The 27,531-nt window shown below is 39.2% G+C and overlaps 1 protein-coding gene across 3 annotated transcripts in view; it reads left to right on the top strand.

Annotated features, from left to right (window-relative positions):
• Nucleotides 1-25,400, top strand: part of furinb (furin (paired basic amino acid cleaving enzyme) b) — a 178,246-nt gene extending 152,846 nt beyond the window's left edge. For all 3 annotated transcript variants that reach the window (XM_055155839.1, XM_020931132.2, XM_055155840.1), the window contains exons 10-16: nt 9,179-9,279; nt 20,939-21,042; nt 21,856-21,973; nt 22,171-22,350; nt 22,799-22,926; nt 23,292-23,420; nt 23,855-25,400. In XM_055155839.1, coding sequence (XP_055011814.1) covers nt 9,179-9,279; nt 20,939-21,042; nt 21,856-21,973; nt 22,171-22,350; nt 22,799-22,926; nt 23,292-23,420; nt 23,855-24,531 — 1,437 coding nt within the window. In that variant the 3' untranslated portion in view covers nt 24,532-25,400. The remainder of the gene's footprint in view (nt 1-9,178; nt 9,280-20,938; nt 21,043-21,855; nt 21,974-22,170; nt 22,351-22,798; nt 22,927-23,291; nt 23,421-23,854) is intronic.
• The last annotated feature ends 2,131 nt before the right edge of the window (nt 25,401-27,531 follow it).

Raw genomic sequence — 27,531 nt, forward strand, 5'->3', positions numbered from 1 at the left:
AAAGCTGGATTGGTGCATCCGTCACAATAACACATTTTGAAGTGCGATATATTGCTGAACAAAATATAAACAATGAATGATCATACTTAAACCAAACCATAATGCAGAATTATGCCCAAAAATATTCTAAATACACCAAATTGTTAAGCAATGACCTGCAATAAATAACAGAATGCAACACTTAATGGTGCATTGCGCAAGTTTTTTCACCTGCTGGTCTTCATGAAGATGTTACTGCTTTGTCTAGAATATTCCACGATTGATATTAGACCTAGTTATTTCAAAGGAGACAACTATAGGCTACATTACAGGTCAGATCTGTGGAGAGGCAAACCTATTCACAGAGATAATTATTGTAAATCTGTGCAATAGAAACACCCGTAATGATTAGGGGTGTGCAAAAATATTGAAATATCGATATATCATATCGTTTAAAGTGATGCCACTGTATCGATATGGTGGGCTGCTGTATCGATATATCGCCAAGAGTATTTTTTGATATATTTTACAAAATTATTTTGTTACAGAGCTACAGTTTTGTTGCTTGTTTAAAGGAAGGAAACTCATTTATGCAAAACATTTGACATTTTTACTGTTTTGACGATTAAAATGGGCGTGTTTCATATGCACTTTGCACAAGAAGTGGTTTGACAAAGAGTTTTAGTATCACAGTCATGATTTATCCTTTATTTTTTATTGAACCATATTGAATTCATTTGAAATATATCGTATCGAATCATAAGCTCACTGTATCGAGATATGTATGGTATCTGGAACTTCTTAATGATACTCAGCCCCAGTAATGAATAAATAGATAGATGGTTTAATGTCATACCATGGAACATTCCTGACAAAGCAATAACATCTCTATGAAGATAAACAGGTGACGGACCCTCCACCAGAAAAGTTGCACGACGCACCTTTAATTAGTTGTATCTATACTGAGTCACAGAAGCTCATAATTCAACATTCATTACCTTACAGCTAAAATCTCATTGTGGAATAGAAAAATAACAAAAATTTCCCCACTAGTACAAATAAAAAGTCCCCATGATAAATATTGACCCCCAGAAACGAATGTTCCATTTATCATCTATTGAGCGATAAGTCGATATACCAATTATCTGGATATGATATGAAGAGGATTTCAGAGGGCATGATTGACAGGCGGATTAATCAATCAGAGAGACGTATGGTCCATCTCTGACAAAAATAAACATAGTGGCTTACCTGAAATAAAGGAGAAAAAAACAACAAACAGGACTGAGAAACAGTATGGATTTTTGCAGAATAAACAATCAAAGCACCAAACTATTACTTATCTCAGGTAAAAGAAGTTATATACTGTATTTTCCGGAATATAAGTTGCACCAGCCAAAAAATGCATAATGAAGAAGAAAAAAACACAAGTTGCACTTTTTGGGGGAAATATATTTTATAAAACCAAGAACCGACATTTCATCTTGAAAGGCAAGTTATAGTAATAACAATAGAACAGAGAACAACAGGCTGTTAATGTCACATATGAACAGTTATTCAGATAATTATAGCATAAACAACAGAACAAGTTTAACAAACTCTTCATCTCAATGCAAATCACTAAATCCAGTGAATTCTTTATCCTCGGTGACACTTCTGAACAACGCCGCAGCCTCTGGAGGTAAACGGAGCACCACTTCCTCTTGTGCGTAGCTGCTGTCAGACTCAACATCAGTTCCAGTTAGAATTATTCAGACCTTTCTGAATCCTGACAGGATGGTTTCGGATGTAACTGAAGTCCAGGCTTTGTCGATTCATCCAATACCTTCCAGGAAAGTTTCACGGTGCACCTTCCTGGTTGCCGTGAACCTGTGTTCTCCATCCCCGCTTTCCCCCAGTCCCTCACGAGTTTCTCCCTCACTCCAAACTTTCTTTCTGCTGCTTGATTACCGTTTTCAGCTGCATATTTCACTACTTGGAGCAGGACAGCGGCTCTTTCTGCAGGAGACATGTGCAGTAGAGTGATGTGACAGTGGTACAGGAGTAACAGGAGCAGCAGATACTGACACACAAACCTAAAGCACCCTCTTGTGGCAAGTCGCACCAGAGTATAAGTTGCAGGACCACTCAAACCATGAAGAAAGTGTGACTTATAGTCTGAAAAATACGGTATTTTGTTCTGAATGTTATGAGAATTTTGGAGAGCAGATTTCTTCATTATACAAAATAACAGCGGAGGTTGGACCATCTCAAGTTTGGATGGATAATTTTCACCCTCATTGGTCCGGTTACAGGGCGTGGCTGTTTAGTCAATGAAAATCAGCTATAGTGCCTTTAAAGCAAAGACTCTTCCCTTCTCTTTCCTCTTTTTACCAAACTTCCACAGTTCTGTTGATAACAAAAGACAAACAGAAAAATCTAAATAAATCCTCTTAAAAGCCGATTTAAAAAGATTATGTTCGAATCCATCTCACAAACCTCGCATTCTTAACTAGAACAGCCAACACACAGTGAGTCACTCTGACAAACACTCAGAGACGCCACAAACTCCCTTCAAGGCTCTCGTCAGCTGAAAAAAGACCTGCCTCTGGCTTCGAAAACAACAAGACAAACTGTAAATGTTCCAGTGGAGCTGAGTCCTCTGAGGGATACTGCAGGCTCACAATCGCACCACACACACATACTAGTACTATTTAATCGCTCATTTGAATCCTGAAAGCGTCCTGTCGTTTTGGATTACATAAATTGAACTATGTTGGCAACAGCTGAGTTTATGTAAATTGTCTACGTTGTGGTCCAGGCATTTCAATTTAAAAATAATATTCAATTTGAAATGTTGGTACAAGACAAATAGATGACCGAATAACAGTGGAATTTATTCAGCTATACCATTTCCATCTGATTTATTGAACGCGCATTGTGTGACTTTTCTGGTGGTGGGTCTGTCAAATGTGCTTTCGCCATGGAAATGTTATTGCTTTGTCTGGAATATAGACTGTATAAAGAAGTGGACTAAGCGAGTCTGACGTCACCCATAGCATTTGGGTCCATTCAAATGAAGCTCGTGATGATAACTTTTTTTATTTTTATGGACAAAATAGTGGGGAAAAAAATAACACCCGGATGAGGATCATATAGAACGAGTTAATACGTATATTTTAAGACCAAAATGACGAGGCTCACAGCGGGTTGGGTCAGGTACCATGAAACGGGCGGGTTTTAACGTTCTGGAATTTTAAGGGCAAGTATGCAGGCGTGTAGTAATTACGCACAGGCGGATCTGGACTAAATCAGGACTACACCAGGACTACACCAGGACTACACCAAGACTACACCAGGACTAATCTTGGACTTGAGATAGAGAACCGTGAGCCCGCAGAGTAGGTTGTCACCAAAATGCAATTGGATGACTGCTTAGAACAATCTGTGGGGTTCTACAAAAAAATAGAAAAATAGAAAGCCTTATACATTGGCGTGGGTTTAGTAAATAAACCATTTTGACCATTGCTTCTCAAATTTACCAGCTTTCAGCTCTCAGATAATAAGTTGTTTTTTCCATCACATAAATTTCCTCCATTATATCTATCCATTGTTGCAATTTCAAAGGGTCATCCTTCAGCCAGTTCCTTGTCATTACTTTCTTGCTAGCCAAGAGCCTCACTTTAAACAAATAGAAGTCCTCAGTTCGAATATTGTTTTCATGCAACAAGCCCAAGAACTGTGGGTCACTAAGTATTTTATAGCCAAATACTGCTCCATTACAATTGCAATATTTTCCCAAAAAGATTAAATTTTAATGCCTTTCCAAAACAAATGAGAATGACTGGCACCCCAATCACCACACCGTCTCCAACACTGTGGTAGTAAACAGGGGTCTCCAACCTGTAGCTCAGGAGCTACCAGTAGCTCTCCACCCCCTTCCAAGTAGCTCGCCAAGGAATTTCGAAATTATGCCATTGTGCTGAATAACAATGAATAAAATGTGGTTAATTACATACCCATTACTATTTTAAATATATAATTGTGAAGCCCAACTTTGTGCACTAATAAATGGACAATGTTTTATGTTTTATAGGCACCTAACTGTACCCAAAGGCTCGTCCTCTTTCTTATAATCTTCTCAGTTTCTTGCAGCTGCTAAATGAGTTGCTCTCTGGCATTTTTATTTTGTAAAGGTAGCTCACTTGGAGGAAAAAGGTTGGAGACCCCTGTATTAAACCTTTCTATTTGCATGGAGACCAAACCAGACCAAGTTACAACTCCTGCGCAGTCAGATCTGTGGAGAGCCGACCTTGTTCACAGTCAGAATCCCTGTTTTTCTAGGTATTTTTAAGCTACACAACCACCTGCAATTGGGTAAATGTAAGGTACAGCTGTTTAATTATGTCATACTGTGGAACATTCCTTAGAAACAAGCATCTGACAGACCCTCAACCAAAAAATTAGACAGATACACACATACATTTGAGGACTCTTCTGCCTGAAACTTGTGCATTATTAATTCTCTCTCTCTTGCACTTGTAACAAAGTGGGCTAACCTCCTCTGCACTTTATTGTTTATTCGAATCATGTTCACACTGTGTTTCTGCAACTTAATTCAGTGGTAAACAAAATGTGGATGTGGCGGTTCTCTGCTGCGTTTTCTGTCTGAATATCAAGGTCACTTCACACATTCTGGCCTATATGGTTTTGTATCACTCTTTCCTTCTGTTTACAGTTCATACTCTGTTACATTGTTAGTCATGTACCCATAATGCTGCATTGTGAGTAGAGATTGACCGATTTTCATGGCCGATAAAGTCTGGCGATATTTTTGGGCCTATATGTAGGGTTGAAGTTGAAGTATATCCCCAAATTATCACCTATAACTGAGATGTGTAGTATGTTTTGCGCATTTATCTTTTTGCACTGAAGTCTTCTAATAGTTTTAATAAGGTTTTATGCATATCCTTAAAGCAGCAGGTCGGCTAGAACAAAATATTGGCTTATGTTGGAGACTGAAGGCTGATTGCTGAGATACAAAAAGGCCAAATATCGGCTCGTTATACTGGCCAACCAATATTTTGCTCAGTCTCTAAGATACTGTAATGTAATAAAGGATAACTAGCAAATAGGAGTCACTGAAACATATGCACCTTAGCTCTATTTGTTTTGACTTTAACTATTCCACTCCTAGTACTATGAAAGTGTGTTTGTGTTAGGGTTGCAAGATTAATTGCAATCAAATCAAACATGCAATTTGAATGGAGGCAAATAACAAATTGCAAAGGCTGCAAAATACCATAATTTTCTCTGTAAACAACAAAATATCTTGTCTCATTCTGCATAAAAACCCTGTAGTTTTGATTAATACAAACATGCAATTCTTATATTAGTTTGGCTGTCTTTTTTTTTTTCCAATTCTGTAAATGGACATATCTAACCTGCCAGCCGCCACATTGCAAATAGGAAGTGATCATCGATTCTGTCTCCAATTCACTTTGTACTGAGAAACTCTCACCCCTGTGTCTGTAACAGCTGCTGTCAGGCTTCTCATTTTGATCTTAAAGGGACAGTTCAGAATTTTGAACATAGGACCTCATTTCCTAGTGAGCCAGAGTGTTGGAGACGGGTGGAGACACTTTTTTAAATATTCCATCGAGTCCTTGTATTTGCAGAGGTCACTGGTGCTAGGCTAGTGTATGTCAATGGCCATAGTTAGCCTGCCACTAAAACAGTCTTACCCACTCCACAAAGCAGCCAAAGCAAATCTATTATGACGCCAGACTGTCGATGTAAATGTCTGTGTTGATAGATATTGAGGGACTATTTTCTCAGATATCAGTCTGCCACTGCCAAGCTTTCTGTCAGGAAGAACAACTCGCTGCTGCTGCTCAGACATAAATCCTTCAAATGCAAGGTTGGTTTTACTTCTCAAATTATTCTATCGACACAGACATTCATATCGACAGTCTGGTGTAATAACAGATTTGCTTCAGGTGCTTTGTGAAGTGGGTAAGACTGTTTTTAGTGGCAGGCTAACTATGGCCATTGACATGCACTAGCCTAGCACTAGCGGCCTCTGCATATACAAGGACTGGTTGGAATATTTTTAAAAATGTCTCCAAACGTCTCCAGCACTTTGGCTAACTAGGAAATGAGTCCAAAATTCCGAACTGTCTCTTTAAAATGTTTGCATTAACCTGCTCTACATGATCTTGTTTTTTATATTTTGTTTGTAAATAAATTCCTGTTCCTAATATGGAACTCAGCTCCAAATTTGCCAGCCCCTGTGAGCTTCATTAGACTGGAGCCAAACTTTATGGATGATGTCATTCTCCCTTTGTTCACTTCTTTATACAGACTTTGATTCTGCCGGATGTGTTTGAAGGAAATGCTGTTATTAAAACATAAATGGCAAATATAATCACATCTCAATGCTCGTCAAAAAAAGTCTCAATTACACATGTTTCTTTTTTATTTGTGAGATGCGTCATTTGAATGACTCATATGTAATTTCCAGTACAAGGTTACTTTACTTTTCTTTTCCTTTCCCTTTGGCAGATTCTACTCAAGTTTGTATGTTGCAGCATCCTTTGAATATTAAGCTCAACTCTTAGCGATGTGAAAATGACCTTGTTCTGTTGGACCAAATGTGTGACAAATATTTTTAGGGAGCACAGCAGCTTTTCGTAGCATTCTAGTGATTATTCTTGTCTTGATGCATGACCTTACAATGATGGTCCCAGTGCTGCCGGAAACTAGATCGGGGAATTTCAGCATTTTTGTCGTGCTTGTTGCCATGATAACCACATTCGCTAATAGTACGAGATGCACCGAGTGTCTTAATGTCCTGGCTGTGGTCGCTCGCAAATCACCAAAGCCAGTTTTTATTTGGAGCTGGAAAAGTTTGAAGTTTGGTCAGTCTGACACCATTAAAAGTGTTAAGTTGAAATGTGACTCAGTGTAAGAAGAAGTGAAATCACAGCTTGTTTATTTCACTCTTTGACTTTGCAAATGCTCATAGAAAGTCAATCCAGTGGGTTAATAACAGAAAACAGAAAGTGAAACAGCAGATGAAGAGGAGGGAGCTGTGACAAGAGCTGAATGATGAGGTTTCTAAATTAACAGCTCCGTCTCATATTTATTGAATCTGTTGAGGTGCTTTTACAATTTGAGCAAATGAACAACAGAATCTCATTTAATGTTTCATAAGATCATAATGCTCACTCTGGTAGCACTTTATACTAACTACACTTTAATTATCTATAATAATAATGCATTCATTTTATATCGCGCTTTTCAAGGTGCTCAGAGTCACTTTACGATTTCATACATTATTCATTGCACTCCATACCCGGTGGCGTTAAGATATTTTTTGTATTTGCACATATACACCACATTGCCTAAGGACACAACATCAGTTATTTGCCACTGGCGTCCCACTGTGACACCTGAAGAGTGGTTCAGGTGCAGTAACTACATAATTAAGGAGTTATATTATTAATTAATGAATTATTCTTCATAAACTATTTGTTAATTGTGAGTTTGTTTTTTAATAATAATTTAAATTCACCTTAAAGGGTCCACATGACTTTTTTCATGTTATGTTATAATGTTGTTTCCTCATCACAAAAATACCTGGACTTGTGTTTCATTCACACATGTCTACAACACACATCCTGCACATTTAGGCTGTGTTCTTCTCTCAAACAGAAAACTCAGTGTGTCTGTTCCACCTTGTGTCATGTGCTAATACAGGAAGTGCTCCATGGTGTTTTTAAACTCCATACCATGGATCTGTTAAAATAACTGGATAGGGTGCAGAAAGAACAAAAATGTGGCTGTTTGCTCTTGGAAAAAAGGATCAAAACTCAAACACCACGGACTCCAGGCACTCCAAAACAGTAGAAAAAGTTAACACATCGCACGAGGAAAAATATAGTTAAAAGGCCTTTATTTGAATGGCCAAAGCCAACATGTTTCGACCTTAACTGGTCTTCATCAGGGCTTAACTGGATAGGGTATTGCTGTTTGTAGCTGCCTCCAGTTGACGTAGTAAAGACTCACTGGTACTACAGCAGAAAAAACCTAGGCCGAGAAAGGATTTTATTTTTACAAACTGCTTGTGTTCGGCTGACAGGGCACCTACAAACCTACTTTCAAAAATGTTGGATTTTGTGGCGATTTTTACCTATTTTTCTATCAGAAACTTTTTCTCAGCTCAAAATCCTTCCGTTGTCTTAAAAAACACTTTATAATCGTTAGCTCCGGCTCCGCTCTGCACCACTGTAGCTTCTTCCGCTCTGATTGGGCAAAGCGATCATGAGACTCCGTGCATTCGCATGTGCCAGCTGGAGAAAAGAGCACTACTGCACATGCTCAATCGGCCCACAGCCACCAGAAGTACCTCTCTGGGCTAAAGGCAAATCTGGAGTCATGCACCGTTGAGCTCGGCCCCACTTATTTGAATGGGTGTCCATTTTGAAACCCGGGAACTTGCTCCATACATCTTTACTACAATCATTTGGATAATTTCAGCACTGGATTTGCTAAGTTCCACTTAACAAAATTTAAAAGGTAGCTGTTAACTTTAAAAACTACTGCTTCATGACATCACAAGGTGGAACAGAGGATTTTGAGTTTTGGACATGTAGACAAATTAATAATAAAAGATTACTCAAACGTGTGAGTGAAACAAAACAAAACTTAGGTAACAATCTTCTAACATCGCTTAAAGATCACAAGTTACTTTTGCGTAATATAATAAAGAATGAAAAAAGTGGTGCCAAGATTATGATACATTTCCTGCACATTTTGGCTTCAAGTTCCATTTTCTTTTCTTTTTTTTCCCTTTTTTTTATTATAAAGGACTTTCAATGCAGTCTGAGTCTCTGAGATTTGTTCTGCCTGTTCAAATTGTAAAAGAAGACATCTCATTTTTTAGGTAATTTCCCCTGGCTCCCTCATATTTCTTGTACATGAGGACTGCTCTTTTACCCTGTGGCTTTGTCTCATTGTGACCAGACGCTTCATTATCCGCCTCCTGCTCTCTCCGTGTTAACATACAGGCCGCTCCTCTGTGCTCCTCTCTGGTCCAGCTCCTCTTGGCTGACATTCAGTGTCCACAGTGGGACCCTTTGGTACTGTCCACAGACCTGATGGGGTTTTTTTTGTGATTTACATCCTGTGTCCTCTTGTGCTTCCTCTCGTTGCCTAGGTGACCACAGACCTGAGGCAAAAGTGCACAGAGTCTCACACGGGGACGTCAGCCTCGGCTCCACTCGCAGCGGGGATCATCGCTCTGACACTGGAGGCAAAGTGAGTAACAATGACACACTGGCGCTGTTCACACACATACAGACACACACACACCAAAATCTGCAGTAGCTCAGTCGGTAGAGTGTGCCGTGAGTCCACTGATCCGAAGGTTGACGGTTCAAATCCCACTCGACACAAACATCATTGGTAAAGCAGCTCTGACATTCGAGGCAAAGTGATAAAGCAGTTCTGACACTCGAGGCAAAGTGAGTAACAAGGACACACTGGCTAAGGTTATGTTTGACACCAAAATCTCCAGTAGCTCACTTGGTACAGTGCCCTCTGATCCGAAGGTTGCCAGTTCGAATCCCATTCTTGACACGGATATCTTTGGTAAATTGGCTCTGACATTGGAGGTGAAGTGAGTAACAATGACACAATGGCACTGTTCACAAACGCACAAACCAAAATCTACAGTAGCTCAGTTGGTACAGTGCCCTCTGATCCGAAGGTTGTCGGTTCAAATCCTACTCCCGACACAAACATCATTGGTAAAGCAGTTCTGACACTGGAGGCAAAGTGAATAACAAGGACACACTGGCTAAGGTTATGTTTACACCAGAATTTACAGTAGCTCAGTTTGTACAGTGCCCTCTGATTCGAAGGTTCACGGTTCGAATCCCACTCTTCACACAAACATCATTGGTAAAGCAGCTCTGACACTCAAGGCGACATGAGTAGCTATTTTCACACACATGTACACACCAAAATCTACAGTAGCATAGTTGGTACAGTGCCCTCTAATCCGAAGGCTGACAGTTTGAATCTCAGTTTGTTCACTGATGAAGGGTGACTGTTCGAATCCCACTCTCGGCACAAACATCATTGGTAAAGCAGCTCCAACAGTAAAGGCGAAGTGAGCAATAATAATACACTTACTATAGCCATACACACACAAAAATCTACAGTAGTTTAGTTGGTTGAGTGTTCGCCTCCTGATCCAAAGGTTGCCAGTTCGTGTCCCACTCTCGACATAAACATCATTAGTAAATTGGCTTTGACATTGGAGGTGAAATGAGTAGCAATGACACACTGACTATGTTCACACACACACACACCAAAACCTTCAGTAGCACAGTTGGTACAGTGCCCTCTGATTCGAAGGTTCAAGGTTCAAATCCCACTCTCGACACAAACATCAGTAGTCAATTGACCCTGACACTGGAGGTGAAATGAGTTACAATGATATACCAGTTATGTTCTAATACACACCAAAATCTTCAGTAACTCAGATGGTAGAGCATTTGTGTACTGATGAAGGTTGACAGTTCAAATCCCACTCTCAACATTTACATCACTGGTAAATTGACTCTGACATTGGAGGTGAATTGAGTAACAATTATATACTGGTTATGTTCCTATGCACACCAAAATCTACAGTAATCTGATCCAAAGGTTGCCGGTTCGAAGCCCACTCTCAACATAAACATCATTGGTAAAGCAGCTCTGACACTGTAGGTTAAGTGAGTAACAATGACACACTGGTGCTGTTCACACGCACACACCAAAGTCTACAGTAACTGAGATGGTAGGATGGAGTGTTCGCCTACGGATCGAAAGGTCGCCAGTTCGGATCCCACGCTCGACATAAACATCATTGGTAAAGCAGCTTTGACATTGGAGGTTAAGTGAGTAACAATAACACACTGGCACTGTTCACACACACACACCACCATCTACAGTAACACAGTTGGTACACTGTCCTCTGTTCCAATGGTTGCTGGTTCAAATCCCACCCTCGGCATTAATATCATTGGTAAATTGGCTCTTTGGAGGCGACGTGAGTAACAATATGTATAGATAAAATATAATGATGATATATTAATCATATAATAATTGAATGATGACAATGATACATTCAGTAGCACAGTTGGTAGAGTGTTTGCCCTCTGATCTGAAGGTTTCTGATTCAAAGTCTTACTCTCGACATAAACATCACTGGTAAAGCAGCTCTGATTTTGATTAGTCCTTTACCATTTCTTTCTGATTTCTGTTGCAGCAATACATTTTACATTGAATATGACTTGTATTTTATCATTAAATATTAATTCTAGACTTGTCAAAATTGTTGGAATTGTTATATGTTGCACTAATGTTGCACATTTGGAGAGTTCAGTTAAAGTGTGAAATGCTGTAATGTAGCCTTAAGCTCACGGATATCATTGCATCACTTATTTCAAATAATGTTGCCGTTTGCCATGGATTATGCAACAGCTCCGCCATGTGATTATAAGTGAATTTCATTTTCCTCCAGTGTAGATGATGCATGGATTACATATATTAGTTTTAATGATAGATTACACAGAATTGACTCTTGTGAGCTTTAAGCCATGTTATATGTTACCTCATTAAAAACATACTTGGAATTGTTCTGTTTCACACATCTTTGAGTAATCCTTTATGATTAATCTGTCTACAGCTTAAAAATGTCAAAATTTCTTGTAATGTCATAAAGCAGTAGTTTTCAAATGAACACCTATCTTTTATATTTTGTTCAGAAGTTTAAGAAATTCCTGAGCTTTCCATTTGAGAGAAGAATCAATCAATCAATCAAATCACTTGATCAAACTTTATTTATAGAGCGCTTTTCATACAAAAGATGCAATGTAAAGCTCTCTTGAAGAACTCTCTGGGTTTGTGTGTTAAACGTGTGTATGAAACAAAGCACAACTCCAGGTATGTTTTTGATGAGGAAACATAATAGAATAACAGAATAATTCAGAAAATGGTGTAATTTGGACCCTTTAAACTCACTGTGATCTGACTTTCTGTGCTGGTGGGAGCATGTGGTTGGCCTGGCGTGCATCACTCTGGCTCAGGTGTCAACTGACTGACAAAGGCATGTCGACCTCTATAAGCTCAAACAGAGTGACCCAGTTGATCTCGCATTGGCCATAGGCTGTTTGAAGAAGTGGACTGAGGGAGTGTGACGTCACCTATCACGTCCAGCTCCTGTCAAATGAAGCTCACGAGGCCAGCAGTTATAGGAGTGAATTTGGAGCCAGTTTCATATGAGGAAAAGGAATTTATTTATGGACAAAATAAGTTAATAGGAAGCAAAACGGGGAGCCTGACAGCAGCAGTTACAGAGAGAGGGGTGACGTTTTTCCAATACAAAGTGAAATGGAGTTAATGGAGCCAAAAACACGCCCATGCTCACTTCCTATTTGGAAAACGGTGGCTAGCAGGTTAGGTATCTCCATTTATGTTTACAGTCTAGGGCTTATTGTTAGATAAAATGGATAGATTATCAATGTATCACTGTCCTACATTTTGTTTTGATAATATGCAAATGCTAAATCATTTCTAGTATCTAATTTATAATGAAATGTTGCAAAAAGAGAAGCTTAAGAGAGAAATGAGATATATTTTTTGTCAATAATACCTACACTACTGGAGCTGCGCATTTAAACCGTCATACTATAGTAAGCGCAGTTTCCTATTGTCTTTTCATTGTTTGTAAAGCGTTTTTGTGTTTCCAAAAAAGCGCTTTATAAGTCCTGATGTATTATTATTTTATTATTTTATTATTATTAAGCCATCTGTTCGCCATTTAGCCATTATGAAACTGCCTGGAGTTTTTGCTGATATTTAGTCAGTCTCCCTCTCCTGCGCTGAATGCTCTTGTCACTCTCTGGTGCATGTACGATGATGGTCCCTTGTGTTTTTGGATTACACTTCAAATCGCCTCCATAATGTAACTGCCACTGTTTTGAGCATGATACCAGGACCCGGGGGCATATTCTAGACAGGTACATTATTCTGAATTACACACTACTGAGAGTAACAAGGCTAAGGTGTTCAAAGTAGTTCAAAAAGCATAAATAATGCATAACCTTTTAACGGGCCAATAAAAAATGAATAAATGGTTTGACTTTTCTCCAAAGCTCCTGTAATTTAAAAGTTTGTACACACACTGTCTCTGCAGGCCTGTGGGGAGCGCGCAGTCCCAGTTTCTCATAATGTGATAAATGAGCGTTCTATTGTAGTATCCTAGTCAACAGCATTTATGTTTATTCTGAGTTTAATTGTAAATGTAATTGCAAACGGCTGGTTGTGCTCTTATGGGATGTGTTTGGAGATGTGTGCACAGCTCGTACACACATCTGGGACTCCGCACTGGCCCTGGTCCCGGCCTGGAAACTCTCTCCTGGGCAAATGAGGCTTTCGATAATCAGGTAATTAGAGAAACAATCAGCATTTCCAGAACACACAGACACAAGCAGGACCTGAAGGACCAGAGCACACCACTGTACAAGGACTCATTACACACTTGAATATTTCATGCATGTGTGAACTGGAACTGTTGGCATTGCATTAGTGTTGTAGAACAAAGACCTGGAACTAAGGGAATGAACTTACAGACCTTAAACACCACATGACCGGTTAGACTATTTAACATGTTTGTTTTTTTGTTTTTTGGACATGGACAGCAAGTGAGAGTTATGGAATGACCTATTACCAATACCACTAACAGCGCTGCATCTGATTTGACGATCACAGTTGGCCTCTGAGCAGAGATGTGACCATAAAGAAGCACATGAACTGTTCTGCACATTAAGTTCCGCTTGATCTATAAAAATATTTAGGACTCTTAAAGGTTTTTATAGTTCCCAAAAATATCAGCACTGTGTTTGTGTTTCCGATAGTAGAATGCTAATTTTGTTAAGTGGCGCCGGCGATTATTTGCTTTTACGTGCACAGTGGCAGAGTTAACAATTTGGGGCCCTAGGCAAAATTGAGTTTGGGCCCATCACTATAATGCATCATGTTTTTTTATTATTATTATTTTTTATATATATATTTATTGTCTGTTTTTCCTCATTGTTCTTGAGACACGCACATCTCTATTTAATTGAATTATGGTGGATTGGAAATTTGTCTTATTAGTTAGGTCGCCTACTAGAACTGAAAGTAGTTTGTTTTTTTGCTAGTACAATTACATTTTTGTTTACATCCATTCCATATGATTATTATTATTTTTCTCATAATTATTATTTAAAAGTAAACTCCTCATTGAATGTCATATTGAGAGAAAATCTAATTGCTCTGAGGCCTTGGCCAATAGTGACACTGATTGCAAATTGGTTGGGGACCCTAAGCAGCTGCCTACTTTTCCCTAATGTTAGCGCCGCCTCTGTACGTGCATTGTGACGTATTGTAATTGAGAAACAAATTTAGCGACTGAATAGAGAGTTCAGAGCTTTTAAAAGAGTTATAGCATGTCCATATTTGGTGAAAGTGTAGCCGTGGTAAAAGTCAGATTTATACTAAAGGTGGCCCCTTAGCAGTTAGAGTGGAGCGCAGCTGGCAAAGATGAAGTGGTAAATATTAAAGCCAGCTGCTTCTTTAAAAAATGATATTGGAATTATACCTAACTGTGAATTCAGCAGAAATTCAAAGCCTCTCAAAATTTACAGCCTCTCAAATATGTATTTTAAGGAAAAATTAGGCTAAACTATAAAAATCGTATGAAATGAAATGAATTAGGTTTGTCACTATAATCCAACCCCTATAAAAATATATGTATCAGCGAGTACTCAAAAAAAAATGTATTCATATTCATTTTGGCAAAAGCGGTAACGAGAATTACCATTACATCGTCTGTTGTCGAGTAACCATAATGTAAAGTAATAAGTAGCAAGAAAAAAAAACTGTCACATGTATTTTAATTACTCTCTTGACTTTTTACCTCATATGCATCAAAAAAAATATGTCAGTTTTAACCAGCCACAGTGAAATGTTTAACTGAATGCAAACATACATCATAGTAATTGCTGCATATGAAATATACTAGCACCTTGGTTGTAACATCCTTACTTTACAAATGTGTCTAGTGCTGCCAAAAACTCAATTTTTTTTCATTTTCTCTGAGCTTGTAGAATTTTTTAGTTGACCAACCAAGCAGGAACTTTACACATTTCTGACTATCTGACTTTTCCCCAGACCAGTCGGCGTGTGTCCCCCCTGACAGGCAGCGGTAATAACACAGCAGTTAGTTTATCTGTCTGGACCACAGCGGAGTTCACACAGATGGAATCATTTAATAGGCAGAACACTCTGGATTTCCTGGAGGGATGTTTTATTTTTGATATTCTCTTTGCTGAAGTCGCACTGGGGGACAGGTCCATTAATCTCACATGAGCCGTTGAGGGGGGCAGAGCTGTGGAGGTGATGGTTCACAAAGCAACTGGGGTTTTCTATTTGTCTGTTTGTACTGTGAACAGAGAGCAGAATAGTTTTACTCTGAATTCTTTTGTATACTGTTACATCTACATATTTAATATTTATTCATTTGGGTATGACTTTAAACATATCCAGCTTGCATTTATGTATTCATTACGGGTGTTTCTATTGCTCATAAATACAATAATTCCTTCTGTGAATAGGGGCGACTCTCCACAGATCTGATTTGTAATGTACAGTAGTGCTGTAATCTACTTGTCTCCTTTGTGATGGATAGGTTTAATCTGTACTGGTGAACATTCTAGACAAAGAGATAACATTTCCGTGGAGATGAGCAGGTGGTGGACCCTCGTCTGGAAATGTTACGCAGTGCACCTTTTAATCAATCATTTATAAAAAAGAGTCGCATCAAATAAAACTCACTACGCTCACACAATTTTTACTTTTTCCACAGAGCACACATGTTGAAAAGAAAATCACCAGTTTAATGTATTTACCAATAGGGTTGTGCAAAAATATTGTAATATCGATATATCGTATTGTTTAATGTGGTGATACAGTATCGATATTGTGGGCTGCTGTATCGATGTTTTGCCAAGAGCATTTTTTGGTATATTTTACAAAATTATTTTGTTACAGTGCTGCAGTTTTGTTGCTTGTTCAAAAGAAGGAAACTCGTTAATGTGACACGCTTGACATTTTCATTGTTTTGATGATTTAAAAGGGTGTGTTTCAAATTCACTTTGCACAAGAAGTGGTTTAACAAAGACTTTTGGTATCGTAGCTATTTACCAATATAATAAGAATCAGCCTGTTAACAGTTTTGTCAGTAGCAAAAGTTTAGTACCATAGAGATTCAAGGATTGTGAATTTTCAGCTCACCTTATATTAAAGGGCCCATGTTACGTTATTTTATGATTTGCTATAATGTTGTTTCCTCATCAAAAATATACCAGGAGGTGTGTTTTGTTTCATTCCCACATGTTTAACACACAAACTGCATATTTAAGATGAGTACTTCTCTCAAACATTCGGAAGCCAAGAAAACACTCTGAATATATGACACGCAGCTTAAACTCAACAAAATTCTTTATTTCATTACTCAACTAAATTATATCAACTCTTTGAGAAAACTTTCAGATGTTTTGGTGTAACACTCGTGAATTGTACATAGGCGTCCTGTTGTAGTCCTAGGAACATCTATTTTAGAAATGATGTGTTATAAAGGTACACAGCACAAGTCTCTCCTGGACCAGAAGAAACTTTTTGCTGGGCCGTGTGGATGCATGTGACACATTTGACATTTTCACTGTTTTGATGTTTAAAAAAAGGTGTGTTTCATTTTAACTTTGCACAAGAAGTGGTTTAACAAAGACTTTTAGTATCATAGCTGTGATTTATCCTTTATTCTTTATTGAACAGGATCAAATCGATTTGAAATATATCGAATTATAAGCTCACTGTATCGAGATATGTATCGTATCGTGGCCTGTGTATTGAGGTGTGTATCATATCGGCAACTTTTAAATGACAGCCAGCCCTATTTACCAATATAATATAAACTAGCCTGTGAACAGTTTTATCAGTAGCAGGAGTTTAAAACCAGAGATATAAGAATTGTTTCATACCTCATGGAATTTTCAGCTAGTTTAATGTTAAAGGGCTCATATTACCTTATTTTATGATCTGTTATAATGTTGTTTCCTCATCAAAAATAGACCAGGAGTTGTGTTTTGTTTCATTCCCACATGTTTAACTCACAAACTGCATATTTAGGATGAGTACTTCTCTCAAAATGACAACATTCGGCTCAAATTGTGATGTCAGGAAGGCAATTTAGGCAGTGCTTCATACACCTTCACTAGAATCATTTGGAGAATTTCAGACCTGGAATTGCCAATCTCTACTAAACAAAAGGTAAAAAGCATCACAAGGTAGAACAGAACATTTTGAGCTTTGAGTTTGTGGATGCACTAATAATAAAGTATTACTCAAACGTGTGTGAATGAAAGAAAACGCAACTCCAGGTCTGTTTTTGATGAGGTAACAACATTATAACATGACTTAAAGCTCACAAAAGTCCATTTGGGTAATACTGAACCGTTTAAACCAATGGAGATTTTAAGATGCTAAATACCAAACAATAGCATCCATTTAAAAGTATCCACCATAGTGTGATAAATGTGTTTACCAGTGACCAGGCACTTTCCCCAGTTGTTCCTTAGTTTTTTTGTTTACTTCTTTAGTTTCGCTAAGGCATCTGTCTCTTGCGAGCAGTGTGAGTAGGCAGAAAAGAAAAAAAGGCTTTGTAGCAGTTTTATATTGTGTGTTTTTGAATACAGTAATTGCCTGATGATTCATTGTTTGTTATAATTAATAGCGAAACATGTAAATTACTTGCAGACAGTTAAATATACTACAGTAAGACATTAACGCAGTGCTGGGAAGTCTGCAAGAATCACAATCGGACCAGATCTCAGTTTGAGTGGACACAATTAGCAAATCGCAAAGGCTGCAGTTTCCTCTACAAACAACAATATGTCCTGTCTTTTTCTCCATAAAAACTGCTAACCCTGGAGTTTAGATCTGTTCCAAGATATTCCTTGAAATACATGTGATTTTGAATTAGTTTGTCATTTGCTCATTTCAGTTTTATTATATTAGTGTTTTTGTCAATTCTGTTGGACAGAGAGAAGCGTTTTGTGTTTTGTTTCAATTCACATGTTTAACACACAAACCCCCACAAACTGAAAACACTATTCCACCTTGTGATGTCATATGGGGATACAGGAAGTGCTCCACCGTGTTTTTACACCTTCATTAGAATCATTTGGAGCGTTTCACAATTCTGGGTCATTCCACCTCAATTCACCCCCCAAAAATGCAATCTGAACCCTCACATTGTCCATTTGCAAAGAAAATTGGTGTACGGTTAAGTCATAGCCAAGGAAGCCAAAATCTCAAATTTTAGCATGATGGGAGTAACAGTTGCTGAGATATTTCACTTTTTTGCGTGGCTCTGAGTTACTTATCTACCAAGTTTCATCTAAATTTGACAAAGTAGGGTTTAACTCATTGGGTGAACTGCGGTGGATTCACTCTCCTGGAATTGCCAATCTCAAGCTGAACAAAAGGTAAAAGGCAGCCGTTAACTTGAAGAATACAGCCTCATGAGGAGAAAGAGAGCATTTTGAACTTTGGAGATGTAGACAGACTAATAAACCAGGATTACTTAACCATGTGTGAATGAAACAAAACACAACTCCTCTGGTCTGTTTTTGATGAGGTGACGACATTATAACACGACTTAAAGCTCACAAGAGTGAATTTTGTGTAATACTAGACCTTAAAAAGTGAAGTCTGAACAGAATCCATTAATGAAACTATATCTAATCAAATCTAATTGCAGTGCTTTGTCAGAAAAATAGCAATTTTGTTCCCAAATTATTCACCCCTACTTGCCCGTAATTGACTTTTTACATAAATTGAAGTTGTACATCTTTTTACTCAAGATATGTTATTTTTAAAGGTTCTGTATTACACAAAATTGCCGCTTGTGAGCTTTAAGTCATGTTAGAACAAACCTCAAGTTGTGTTTTGCTTCATTCACACATGTTAGACTAATAATAAGGGCTTAATCAATCTACAAAATGCTCCTTGTGATGTAATGTAGTGATATTTTTCAAGTTAACAGCTACATTTTACTTTTTGTTCCAGTAGAGATTGTGAATTCTAGGGCTGAAATTATCCAAATGATTCTGGTGAAGGTGTATGGTGAAGAACTCAGCCTAAATATGGAGCGTTTGTGTGTTAAATGTGTGTGATTGAAACAAAACACAACTCAAGGTATGTTTTTGATGAGGTAAGGACATTATAGCATGACTTAAAGCTCATGAGTCAATTTTGTGTCATATAAAAAGTGAACTCTGAACAGAATCCATTAATTAAAACAGATCTAATCAAATCTAATTGCAACGCTTGTCAGAAAAATAGCATTTTTTTCCCCAAAAATTGTTCACCCCTAGTTGCCCGTAATTTACTTTTTACATAGGTTGAACTTGTACGTCTTTTTGGTCAAGATTTGTTATTTTTAAAAGTCCTATATTACCGTATTTTCCCCACCATAGCGCGCACTCTTAAGCCTCCAACCCCATCAAAAAACGACTGCGCACCCCACAATCCAAAGTGCCCTAAACACGAATCCACTCGGGTGTCCCAGCACGACTTCAGTCAACTACAAAGCCGCACCACCCGCACGGAGCAGACAGCGACCACGCAGCGACAAACACCCGCAGCCACACTCATCCCTCCACGCCGACGAGGAACGGAACGGAGGAACGAACCGAAAAAGCGAGTGCAATGTGCCGCTTCTAGCCACAACTGAACAACTGAGTCACTGTGAACACGCCAACAATCCAGCGGTCCCAGACAGCACCCTCCCTACACGCCACAAATGAACAAAGCCCAGAGTCACCGTGAACGCGACAAACAAAGTCCCACTGACCCATCGAACTGTTGTGTTTTGTTTAATGCGCCTTAAAGTCCAGTGCGGTTTATATGTGAAAAAAGTCAGAAAACTAGACTATTCAGTGACAGTGCGCCTTATAATCCAGAGCACCCTAATAGTGCAGAAAATACAGTATACAAAATTGCCTCTTGTGACTTTTAGTCATGTTAGAACGAACCTCGAGTTGTGTTTTGTTTCATTCACACACGTTTGTTTAATCCTTTATTATTAGCCTGTCTACAAAATGCTCCTTGTGATGTTATGTAGTGATATTTTTCAAGTTAACAGCTACATTTTACTTTTTGTCCAGTAGAGATTGTGAATTCTAGGGCTAAAATGATCCAAATGATTCTGCTGAAGGTGTGTGGTGAAGAACTTAGCCTAAATATTCAGAATTTGTGTGTTAAACATGTGTGAATGAAACGAAACACAACTGCAGATATGTTTGTGATGAAGAAACAACATTATAACATAGATCAGAAAACAGCGTAATATGGGCCCTAGAAGTTATGTTATTTTTTACACCAACCCTCATGAACAGTAGTCATAATTTAGCACCCCTTTTCAGATGTTTTTATATCTTTCTGCACCAGTGTTAACCCCGTGACATGAGCTCATAACTCAGAGGCATATTCTCTGTATATTACCATTATAACTTATGCGTGTGACCTTTAATACTCCACTAGGCCTCATATTTTCCACTGCCACATTACACTGTTCAACTACTGCAACAGTTCACAATGCCTATAATATAAAGGGCTTTTTTCTGATCTTTGTTATAATGCCGATTGCTCAAACACGTGTGAATGAAACGAAACACAACCCCATTTATGTTTTTGAAGATGTAACAGCATTCTAACACGGCTTAAAGCTCAAAAAAGTCAATTCTGTGTAATATATAGAAGCTTTAACTCTTCTCGCCTCTACAGTTAGAAAATCAATGTCTCTTTTTCTGTCTTTGTGCAGTATGAACCTGACCTGGAGGGATATGCAGCATCTGGTGGTGAGAACATCCCTGCCCAGGCATCTGAGCACCGGAGACTGGAGGACCAATGGAGTGGGGCGCAGAGGTAAACACGCACTGCTGTTTCTGAAGACTTTTTAATGCATGAATCCATATCTACCCAGCAGGTAACAGGTAAAACTCAGGTTAGCTATAATAAAATATTGACAGTTTGTTCCAGAACTTTTTTTTTTTTTTGGCTTGATCCACACCACAAATTGTAAGAAAAAATAATGTTTAGTCTAATTATTTTTTACTTTTTACACTACTTAAACCTATTAGTTATACTAGGCCCATCACGGTAATTACTATATCGACTTATCGTTTAATATATGTGTACTTTTTCTTTGAAAAATGTGTGGTTATTTTTTGTCTGTATGTTTTAAGATTTAAGCTGTGAAAGGTTGAATGAATAACTTTTATGACTCATTACAAATGCAAACTAAGTACTTTAGTGGTTTATTCTGCTGTTTATTTACACCAGCTCATGATTTTTTAACAATATTTTACATTTAGAATCGTTTTTGTGTTTTAAATCTGCTCTTCTGTTATTTTGTCAGTGGCATGAACTAATTTTAATATTATAATTTACTGTCCATATTTATTTTAGCAGTATATTGTACAAAATTATTGTGACAGGTTATATTTGCCTACCCGTGGTGACTGGTTTTAGCTCACAAACTTCAAATTTGGTTTCTATGAATTCATATTTTCTGCAGTAGTGGGTTTTATTTTGATGCTTTATTGTTTGTTTTAGTTTTTTCCATTTCAAAATCTGCATTTGTACCTATAGAGCACATAGATATTTGATCATTAGCAGCTGTCAAAATAAATAAACATACAAATTTTCTTCTCATGTTCTTATCCTCTTTCCATACAGTGAGTCACTCGTATGGATACGGTCTCCTGGACGCTGGGGCGATGGTAGCTCTGGCTCAGAACTGGACCTCAGTGGGCCCTCAACATGAGTGTGTGATCAACATGCTCACAGAGCCCAGGTGAGAGCCGTACTGCTCTAGACATGTGGGATTGTGGGTAATCCTCTCCATTACACACACATAAAGTTTTATCATCCGGCTCAGCCTGATATATGTCACAGAATCCTCCTCCGAGCTGCTATTGTCACACTCTGTTGAAGTCTGTGTCCATTTTGCTTCATTAACTGCGGCCTTCCCCGTGTGCTGTCAAACTGCAGGGACATAGGGGACAGACTGGTGATCAGCAGGACAGTGGACGCCTGCTGGGGACGGCTGGAGTATGTCAGCTCCCTGGAGCATGTGCAGGCTCGCATCACTTTGTCCCATAACCAGAGGGGCAAACTGGGCATTCACCTGCTCAGCCCACTGGGCACACGCGCCACTCTGCTCTTCCCCAGGTACTGATGCCCTAAAGACAGATCTGAACCATTATAACCACAGTTTTGTTTTATAGATCTGATCTATGTATTTGTGTGTAAATATGTGAATCAATTTAATCCAATTATGCTTGCTTACTTATTATTTAATCCAATTATACTCATATATTTTAGTACTGCTCTCCAAATAATGCGGCATTATTATGACTTTAGTAGATATAGTATAGTATATTATATAAGCAGTCATAACTCCTGTTCCTGCCCCACTTAGAGACAGTTTTTTTGCCAAAAGAAGTCAGAGCTCCTCTCAAAAATTTTCGAGATGGCAGTGTTCCGCTTTCTTCTGAAGGTGTACCTCATGTACTCCCAAAATGCTTTTTCTGCCTTTTCTTCTGAAAAAGAATGGTGATTTTCTGCTTTGAAATCAAAAGAATCACTTTTTACCCATCATGCCTTGCTCTCTCTCCAGGCCTAATGACTTCTCCACAGAGGGTTTCAATGACTGGGCCTTTATGTCCACACACTCCTGGGATGAGGATCCACAGGGAGAGTGGACCCTTGAGATTGAGAACATGGCGGCTAATAGTCGTGACTATGGTAACCCTCTCACTGTGGTTGATTCTGCTCGGCATTGATTCTTGTCTTGTTTTGGCTCTTTCCGAGCATCAGTTGTATAATGCTGATAATTTCAACCCTAGACATTATTAATAAACCAGTAATACCGATAACTGTTTCCATAAATGTTTACATATAACAGTATTGCATTTTTAGCATCTTTTATTCATCCAATCAATATGCAGTAGACTGTTGTGTAGTGTGTGTTCAGTCTGAGCAACCAGGGAATATTTCAGCCCTCACTGCTCTCTTCAGTCCACCTCCACCTAGTTTCACCACTTTCTCCACCACGTCTGTCTAAAAGTGCTAAACAGACATTTTTCTCTCTCTCTTTTTCTTACTCTCAGGTGTTTTGAGTCAGTTCACTCTTATCTTATGGGGAACTGGGCCGAGTGTTGTGAACCCGTCTTCGTCGGATTTCCCTCGGCCGTCCAACAACAGCTGCAAGACTTTTGATGCTCAGCAGATTTGTATTGGTGAGAGCAAATGTGAACAAATGTAAATGTTTTCAATGGCATTGTTACACAACTAGCTGCAGGTCACAGTTACTGTTTGAACTTGTCACTGTGCAGAGAATGCAGATTGCATATTCACAAGGCTTTTGTGCATCTCTTTATGAACCATGAATATGCATGGTCCCATATGCCGTATTAGAGCTTGAGACATATGATGGCCCAGAAGGGTACACTCACTGCTCCAGCCGGAGAGGAGCAACACTGTCAACATCTGCTCTCATGATGACTGCATACCTCCAGCCTAAACACACTGTGCACCAATTAAATTTAGAGAAATACAGCAGTGTAAAACAGCCTTGTGAAAATATGTGAAGTTACAGATATATGTTTAGAGATATCATCACTGGACAGTTGTTTCTGTGCTCGTGCCTCACTGTGAGTCGTGTGTGTTCCAGAGTGCAGTCCGGGGTTCTCCCTCTTCCTGCAAGGCTGTGTGAAGCTCTGCCCTCCAGGCTTCACCTCGGGGCTCCAGCTGCTGAACCTGTCTCTGGAGAACTGGGTGGACCTCTCCTCCGTACAGGCCTGTCTGCCCTGTCACGCAGCTTGTCTCACCTGCTCCGGCCCTGGTCCCACAGACTGTCTCTCCTGCCCCCCTCACAGCCACCTGGTGCTCAGCTCCTGTCTACACCAGAACCAGGTGCAGCGCAAGTCCCCCTCATCAGGAGGGGCCCAGAGAGACAAGGGGTCAGAGCAGGCAGGTGCGGGCCCAGCCTCAGACTCTGACAGCACAGACAGGGGCTCCTCTCCTCTACCCACAGTGCTGGCTGTGCTCAGCTGTGCCTTGGTCCTGGTTGTGTTTGTGGGGCTCTTTTTGCTGCTGCAGAGGCGCTGGGGCCGCCCTGCCCAGAGCTGGAGGACCACACTGCCCTCTGTGTACTCTCACAGCAGGGGCATACGCCTGGGGTTTCACTGCAGCCAGCACTCCCACAGGAAAGCCAAGATCTGCTACAAGGGGATCCCCACCGTGTGGGGCGATGAGGACATGATCACGTACGAGTCTGAATCAGACAGCGAGGAGGTGGACAGCCACAGTGAGCGGACAGCTTTTATCAAGACACAGAGCTCCATTTAAGTCCACGAGGGGAGGGAGTAATAGGTCCAGAGCTAAGCCTTTGAGAGCCTCTCATCAGCATTTCTGTCTGACTGAGGCAGCTCAGAAAACCCAATCAAGTAAGATCCACTTCCTGCTGCTCCCTGATTGATTCTATCACAGAGGGACCATCTTTATTGTGTCAGTCTGTTGACATCTAATGCTTTTGTTATTTGCTTAACACCAGTGTTTTTCAGCAATATACAGTGTTTACGCCTCTGTCTGGCATAAATCCTCTCTTTACCAGCCTAGCCACACTTTGTCCAGTTCATTAAACAAGAAGAGCGCATTAGTCTGCCCTCACCCCAAACAACTGTCCACGCAAGCACTGCTCTTGTTAATTGGCCGTTTTATTCACACATTCAGGGGTTAAGAAGTGTGAGTTAGACAGAGTACTCATTAAATGTGGAAAACTTTAAATTGAACATTTGTGCTGAGGTTAAAAAGTAAAATATCCACCTGGCTGCTGGGTAAAGAGAGTATTATGTGTGTAGATCTTAGTTCAGATTCAGAAACAGATACCAGTCACAAAACAGTTTGCCCTGTATCAAGGTGTCTCAATTTGCAATAACATTTGTAATGCACTGAGACATCCTGACCTTTACAATGTTATCTCTCTTCAGTTTTCTCCACAGAAAGTGGCTATTGATCATGGGGCTTTTGTCCCAGAATGTCCTGATCAGTGGACAGCATATATTTACCCTCTGTTTAATTTATGCCTCGTGTAAACAGCTACACAAAGCATCCAAAGCCTTGATGTAAAGGCCACAATGGTTGTTGTGAATAAAAATGAGGAAGAATGGGCATTTTTGTATGTTTGTTTTTGTATCTTTTTTATTTAACTGACGACATGTGTCAATACTGTTGACATGGGTTTTATGATGAATAAAAGGATATTGGCTGTTCCACTCAGACCCCTTTGTCTTTATTGTGGGTTTTAAAAGTTTTAAGGTTTAACAAATCTTGACCCTCGCACCTGCCACTCCCTCTCTCTCCGGAGAGTGGATGTATGTCACTTTCTCGTGTCATAAATCATTGTTTCATGTCTGTTTCATTCACTACAGTCCCAACATTCTGCCGTGCGCTGTGACCTGTCGTCAAAAGACCCTTCTCAAAACAGGTTTTGAGTTTAAGTGAAAACAAATAGAAGAAATTTGTTTGTGCAGGTGGATCACTAAAGACACTGTGGTTTCTTCATAATAACAGAGGACTCTGATGCAGGTAGCTGAGTTCAGGGGTGAAGGTACATCCATTGTGGGTTCTATAATTAGACCTGCTGGGAGAAGGCTGCTCACTGTGGATGTGTGGTGTTTTGCATTATAAATGGCCTTATGTGGAAGTGTTTGAGCTTTTTAAAGGAGAGGACTTTTCAGCACACGCTCATTACGCACCATTCTGCACGCCTCACTTCTCTGCCTCACTGCGGCCTTTGGCTCATAATAATTAGCTGTCATGTACTGTACTCGAGTTTGCACTAACTATAGGTGGCAACACAATTATTTTTAATTAAACAAGTTTTCCATTTGTAAATGTCACAATTGAATCAGTCTCACACAAAGATCCACATTTCCAACTTACTTTACTTTGTTAAAAACATTATTTTGCTTATTCAGACTTCATTTTATGGAAGCTTTTCAAAGTTCCTTTTTATGTTATTACAATGGGTATTTTTAGTATTTTCTTCAGACTATGCAATAATGACCCTTAAAGGGACTCTTACTAGACCTACTGCAGCTGGTTTCCCTGGAGATGTTGTTGCTTTGGCTTTAATCTTCCACAGTCTGACATAAAATGTATGTATCCAAAGTAAGGTTTTAAGCCCTGTTATAATACTGTTGCCATCAAAGACATGTCTGGAGTTGTTTTGTTCTTTCACACATTTGAGTAACACTTTATTATTAGTCTGTCTACATCTCCAAAGCTCTAATCCTGACTGTGATGGGGACCGGGGTCGGGTCGGCCGTATAACAGAATTGTACGACCCTGACGATGCAGATTATATTCTTTGAAAACCGCAACACTTTCTTTACATATCAGACAAACTGTACGATTCTTACACCGAATAACAAAATAACTGGTTGTCCAGTTTTCTTTGAAAACTCTGCACTCTCTGTCAAGTTTTCATACTTTAACACGAGCCATTTTGCTGTTCTTAACTGCACTACAGAACTCTGCCCATGTGTTGACTGTCACTGTTTGATCTCGAGCTTGTCAGGTGATGAAAATTCGGTGCCAAATTTGGTGGTAAATGTAAATATGTGATAATAATTTTAATATAAATATAAATATATTTTTTTACTGAAAACATCAACAAAATACAAGATGCAGATGTTTTATTATTTGCCAAAAAGTAATAAAAAACAGGCCATGACAACTTTTGAGGATTGCCTCATAGGGCCAGTTCATGTGGTGGGGGCAGAGGGGCTGGGGGGCCGGTCAAAGGGACGTGGAGAGTCGGAGTATGCCCGCGGGCCTTAGTTTGACGACCCCTGCTCTAAATGCTTTGTTCCACCTTGTGATGTTACGAAGCAGCAGTTTTTAAGTGAGCAGCTACTTTTTCCTTTTGTTCAATGGCAAGTCCAGGTCTGAAATCATCCAAATTATTCTAGTGAATGTGTATGGGGTTTAAAAACACAGTAATAATACATGACATCACAAGGTGGGACAAAGTATTTTGAGCTTTGGAGATGTAAACAGACTAATAATAAAGGAGTGTTTTCAGTTGAAAGAAGAACTCAGCCTAAATATGCAGGATTTGTGTGTGAAACGTGTGAATGAAACAAAACTCAACTCCAGGTCTGTTTGTGATGAGGAAACAACATTATAACATAGATCATAAAAATGCATTATATTAGCTCTTTAATGTAAGTCTGACACTGTCAGTGTTGAGCCTCAGGAGTCTAAACCAGCACACTGCTCCTTTCTTCAGAATATTTGAACATTTGAAGTTCAATGAAACCTCGCCTTCACAAACTCAGTCTG

Source organism: Boleophthalmus pectinirostris, unplaced genomic scaffold (assembly GCF_026225935.1).
Source record: "Boleophthalmus pectinirostris isolate CB_2022bp ecotype Guang Dong unplaced genomic scaffold, ASM2622593v1 HiC_scaffold_2, whole genome shotgun sequence".
Classification (NCBI taxonomy): domain Eukaryota; kingdom Metazoa; phylum Chordata; class Actinopteri; order Gobiiformes; family Gobiidae; genus Boleophthalmus; species Boleophthalmus pectinirostris.